Here is a 6170-nt window from a genome sequence, read left to right on the forward strand (position 1 = left end):
ACGCACTATGAACTGTTATGAGTGTTCATAGTGTTACATTGCAAAAGAAAATGTTTTAATCCTTTACTCAAAGTTGTATGCTGCTGCTGGGCTATGTGAAGATGACTTAAAAGATGTTTTCATATCTTGAGAAATATACTGTTGTTTATAATTGGCCACATCATTTTCAAATCAAATCAGAGACACTTTACAGCTGTCTGAGCAGACAGGTGTGTCTCCTCTGTACATAGAAGGGGGGCAGTATTGAGTCAGGTTCACAGGAAGATAGAAGTATCCTACATGGCCTCGCTATAGGCAGATGTTGTCTGTCGGCACAGATCTGGGATCAGCTATCCCTAATAAAAATGTTACCATAACCTGTAGGAGGAACCACGCAACACTGATCTCAGATCAACATCTAAGGCAACAGCATTGCACTCCATCCAACTCCACTCCACCCAGGAGTATTGCACTGGAGAAGTGAATGACTCATTCTTATCTGATTACTTATAAAACGGTTGGCCTTTGAAGGGGAAACTGAGCTTTCATTCTCTTCTTCTATTCATGTTCTCACCTCTTTCTCTTTCTCACTCTTTCTCTCTCTTTCACACACAGGCGTGCGGCGCGCACACACACACACACACACACACACACACACACACACACACACACACACACACACACACACACACACACACCAACACAGACAAACACACACTGCGCTTGTGGAGGTCAGGGTGGCTTCATCGTGTGACCCCCTGTCCCCCCTCCATTCCCCGATGCCCCCTGTGTGCTGCCCCCATACTGGCTGCTGACCTTTCCTCTCCTCTGATCCATATTTCAGAGGCAGCATCAGTGGCACTGAGGAGGCTAATCCGAGATTAAAGCGGGAGGCTGAGTGCTGAGCAGAACCAGAGATGGTTACACACAGTTCTGCAACCACAATTTGAGAATCTTGGGCTCTTCGCTGGCTTCGACTGAGCGATCCTTTGGAACCGAATCGCAGTTGGGTTTACAGTATAGGCTACAGCGGTGTCCTTACAGATCGATCAGTTTTGTTAGAAAACAAACATTCCAGGGAGGCCGCTATAGTCAAGGCTGGATAATGGAATGGAAAAGTCTAATTTAATAATTTGAGTGGAAAATACCAAATAGCCTTCAGATATTCGCTATCACAATCGAATTGTCGTTCACATTTTATATAAATATATATTTAACTATATAGTGGACTATAGTGAATATAGTCTAATCTACAGCATGGATGAATTCCATGTTCTGAATAGAGAAATAAAACAAAACAAAATCTATAACGACGATTTAGTTTATTTCTCAAAAATATACTCTATATACAAATTCATCCTATATACAAATTTCGATAACTTTTCATTGAAAATAAAATAAAAAACAAACATATCACGGCAAAGACAAACGACGCGAGTAAATGGTAAATCAAGATATTTTTTGAGAAAGCTAACCATTTCTGATCCAGAACATACGAATCTTGTGTCAAGTGTCATTGTATTGAAAGCTAAACAATATTTTTTTACTAATTTTGCATGTATTGTATGTTTCCCCTCACAAAAATAGTAGACTATTCAATAAGTTGTTCTTTGTTAAATAATCATTCCAGTCGTTATTTGATGATATCTATCTTCTTCATAATGTAGAAATGGTAGTCATAGTCCGCTGTGTTGCGCCGTGGTGAGATCTAGTTTTGATAAAGAGAGAGAGAAGAAATGCAAAGGTCAGAAATTTAAATGAGTGTGACATTGAATAATTCATTTCCCATAATGATATTGCTATCAGACAATTTCATATCCTCCTCAACATATGTGTATTCACTGGGAGAACGTGAATAAATTGTGGCAGATTATCTAAATTGCGTGGACGATGATAACTCAATGGGGATCGTTCCACCCCCGTAGGCCATTAGACGTTGCCTAGTGAGGCGTTAAAATGGCGATTAAGTCATTTTAGATGATTTATGAGCGAGGTCCTTGACAATCGAGTCATTCAGGTGAAACGGCATTTACCTTTAGGTTTAAATGTGGATGACAAATTATATAAAGTCATCTGGTTTAGGCCTTACCTGTCAACGATCAACTGAAATGGTGACTTCGGGGAATCAGGCCTGCGATCGCTCTCTTCATCTACAGACAGAAAATAAATATATAGATTAATTATAAAAACATTTTTGGACTATAGTCTTCATTGTAATCAAGTGAAATTCGATTTAAGCAATGCATGTCTTCAGGAAAATGTTGGTTTTGTTTTAAAAAGAAAAAAAATCTTTTGAAGACCATTTTCACAAGAATTGAATCAAATGTAAATCGAAACAGATATTGCGTGACTTAAGTAGGCTATAAAATATGACAAAAATATAAACATGTTTGGAACAGACCACACATTTGGTTAGGGGAAAACGAGAGAAATCGAAAACACTTCACTGTGAGTTTAGCCATATTTAACACGCAATCATAAACATAATAATAACTACCATCTCGCTTTGGACTGAAGCTCTCTGACGACTCCACCTCACTGTCGTCTTCTGTCCCTGACGCCCCCGACGCCCGCGCTGCCCGCGCGTCCTGACGCACAAGCGCGCCGTGGAGAGGCAGGTTGGTTTGGTTAGCTCCGAGCAGTGACCTGACACTCAGCAGAGAGTTGGCGCTGAGAAAAGCTGCGTTGGCCCAATTGTGGATCTTGCCGACCTGGCATGTGTATATTCCATGACCCTGGAGCAGGGCCGGGTGGTGACTCGGAGTCGAGGCCGGGTGAGGCGCAGGGGAAGCATGGACGGACTTGTGAGAGTTATCGGGACTCGTTGCCGTCTCCGCCAAAGACCAGATTTTGGGCTTGTTCTGTACTGGCCTTAGACACCCTGGCCCATTGGGGGAAATCTCCACCACACTCTTGCCCACTGAAGCCTTGATAAGTGAAATAGGTCCCTCCATGCCTCTCAGGGATTCCGCTGCCAGCGTCCTTTTGCTCTCTAAGCTCTCCGAATCCGACGCGTCCCCGGCCGCCAGTTTCCCCTCTCCCTCCCCGGCACTCTGATCCCCGCGGGTCTCCTCAGACCTGTCGATATCGATGGTCTCTAAATCGATCTCCTCTTCCTCTTCCTCATCCTCGCTCCCGTGCTTCTCCGGCTCGTCCTCGTTGTCACTGCTAAATATCCTCCCGTCTCTGTCCTCCGCGCTGCGTCCCCACGTAACCTTGTTCTCTTTCTTCAGCCTCCTGCGCGCGTTTGCGAACCACGTGGACACCTGCATGAATGAGTGGATTGACGTTATTTATATAGCAGACAAAAAAAGCGAAATATAGACAGTCGAGCATATTGCACAGAGTGTGGATATATCATAACAGATCGGTACCTGTGTGAGGGTCATCTTGGTTATGATGGCCAGCATGATCTTCTCTCCTTTGGTGGGGTACGGGTTCTTCTGGTGCTCCTGCAGCCAGGCTTTCAGAGTGCTGGTGGTCTCCCGGGTGGCGCTCTTGGCTCTGGACGGGTCACCGTACTGGTACTGTCCGTAAGGGTAGAACCCTGGGGCGGCATGGACAGCCAGACCAGGGTGGGCTCCGGGGCCGTCCTTCAAGTCATACTGCGAGCCCTGAGGGACACATGAGGCAACGATTTAATATGCTATGTATTTTAGAGAAAATATCGTTATCTCTCATAAATAATGTATTATATTGTGTAATAGCCTAAACGATTGATGACAATCATTGTTATCACGTAAAATATAAGTTTGAGAACCTCCCTTCATTATTGAAATGTTACACTGGCCTAAAGTGGCCATAGTTTGCGTTTCGTTCATATGTGTCTTACATTCTAATTATGTCTTTCTAGAGACATATTTGGTTTCAAGAATGTTTCGATTAATTAACATGTGTCGTCCATAACAGTCTACAAAGCGTCCAATATCATTGCGGTGACAGAAATTTGAAATCATATCCCTTTTAATGAATTCTCTCTAAAAGCCAAATCTAAACATTTAGGCTAATCATATTTAGGCTATATTAGGCCTACGAAAGGTGTCAATTGGTTGTTCAAATGTCTGTTTTATCAAATAATAAAAGTATTTTACATTGGGATTTTTTTTTTACAAGCATATAGGCCTACCACGATTTTGTCTCTATTCGTGGTGCTGAAGTCGATATTATGAAATGCATGTTCAGACTTCAGCTATTATTTATTTTTAAATATATATTAGTTGGCTATATGCTATTACGACATTAAGCGTTGTAAACAATTAAATACATGTATATTTCTGAGGTCACATTTGTTTGGGAATAAGGCATTACCACTTTTTGATGTAAATGTGCATTGTCAAAATATCCCTAACAATTCTTGCAGTGACGATAGATAGATAGACCTAAAATAACTTATTTGATATTGGATGATCATATTAACAACACAATTATGTAAACTGTTACCAGAATGCAGAATATAACAATCTATTTGCTCCCCGGGTATTTGAAATATGGACAACTTAAGGAACATGTCTTACATTAATAATTTGTGTGCAAACACATCGACAACGATTCAGAGAGAAACTCAATGAAACTCAAAATCACATCATGGGATGCTATGGGAAAACTTTGATCCACTTTCATTGCTCATTCAAAGTTGTATGCACATTCACAACGTAATCGGGCAAGTTTAAATCGCGATCCAGAATACACGTCATTCATTCTCACCATTTGGGATATGAGGGCGAGGTCTGCTCCGTTGTAGGGCAGAAAGGCGCTGTAATTCTGCGCCGCCCACGGGTTCCCATACATCCCCAACATGGAACTCACTGCAGCGGCGGTGACGGACGAATTCACGCCGCTCTCAGTGCCTCCTTCCAGGGCAGACCCAGTCCGGTCGCCCCGGTAAGCCTCTTGGGAGGCACTTAAGAACTGGGGGTAACCCAGCTGAGAGAAAGACATGTCCGGAGACTCGTAAATCTCTCTCACGTACGTCAAAGAGAGAAAATAGGAATTCCCAGAAAAGATTAGGATGTCTAAATCACGACAGTCAGCTCCTATCCCCGACAGCGCAGCTCCTTCGGAAGAGATGAGTTTGGCACTTGAGCGACCAGCGATTTCCTCTCTCTCTCCCGGTAGGACCCTCTCAGTGTGGAGCTGACGGCTTGATTGGCAGGCTACTTAAGCGCCAAGCCCCTCCTATGCCCGGGGCAAGCGATTAGTGCATTGGTTGGGTCGTGTGTGTGTGTGCGTGTGTGTGTGTGTGTGTGTGTGTGTGTGTGTGTGTGTGTGTGTGTGTGTGTGTGTGTGTGTGTGTGTGTGTAATGTATCTCTTTTGCAATAGTGTAATCACTTCTCTGACATGTAGCAAAAGGTCCACATAATATAGCAGGACAATATGAGTAATCATTTAAGATTAGGCTATAACATTTGATAACATTTAACCTATCCAAATTAGCATGTCGTTTAAACTCTTCCAAATTCTTGTTGACGCTTTACGTATACTGCATTGTGCTAAAGTCTCTATAACTGTTTGCTGTCCTCTGGGACTACGGCACGTAACGGTTCTCTCTGTCGCTGCAGAGAAGTGAAGTATGCTATGCGGGGACAGAATGGACAGCAGATGGCCGGGGGAAACGTCGACACGGCCGGCCACAGATACGCGCGGAATGTCGGGGGGTATATCGACGGAAGTCAGTGAAGCATATTGCAGATGAATTCAGATTGAAGATAAAGATAGATAGTGGGGAAGTAGAAGACTGAGAGATCGCTTGGGCAAGAGAGATGGTGGAGATATGAGACACACGAAGATCCACAGGGGAATGACAGATGCGAAGACGAAAAACAAATAAAATACGCAAAACAGCTCTACAGAAAACAGCTCTCTCTTCAAAAAGAATACATATGTTTAGAGTATTCGTTCGAATTTAGATTTTTAAACAACTTATAAGTGGAACTTTCCATGACAGAACTTTTGAAAATGTAGCTATTTGGTATTATATTTCAGATCAAAAATAATTGTGAAGGGATATTGTCATGCATTTGGGAAGGCCTATTTTAGATTTTTGAAATTGTTAGATGTCCTGTTGAACAAGGGTTCTAATTGATTCACACAATTTTAGAAAGAGAATGAGATTTTAAATATTTTCCAGTCCGGTCTAACACTGTCAGAAGATATTAAATATGTTTCACGTTTCAGCGCATGTTTTCATGCA

At 42.5% G+C, this 6170-nt stretch overlaps 1 protein-coding gene across 1 annotated transcript; it reads right to left on the minus strand.

Annotated features, from left to right (window-relative positions):
- Positions 1-2064: 2064 nt before the first annotated feature.
- Positions 2065-4917, minus strand: irx1b (iroquois homeobox 1b; the record flags this gene model as incomplete). Its single annotated transcript, XM_080531755.1, has 4 exons — positions 2065-2129; positions 2477-3245; positions 3354-3593; positions 4684-4917. 4 exons carry the CDS (start codon positions 4915-4917, stop codon positions 2065-2067), a joined length of 1308 nt encoding a protein of 435 aa, XP_080387881.1.
- Positions 4918-6170: the final 1253 nt, after the last annotated feature.

Source organism: Nansenia antarctica, assembly GCF_963989245.1.
Source record: "Nansenia antarctica genome assembly, chromosome: 5".
Classification (NCBI taxonomy): Eukaryota; Metazoa; Chordata; class Actinopteri; order Argentiniformes; family Microstomatidae; genus Nansenia; species Nansenia antarctica.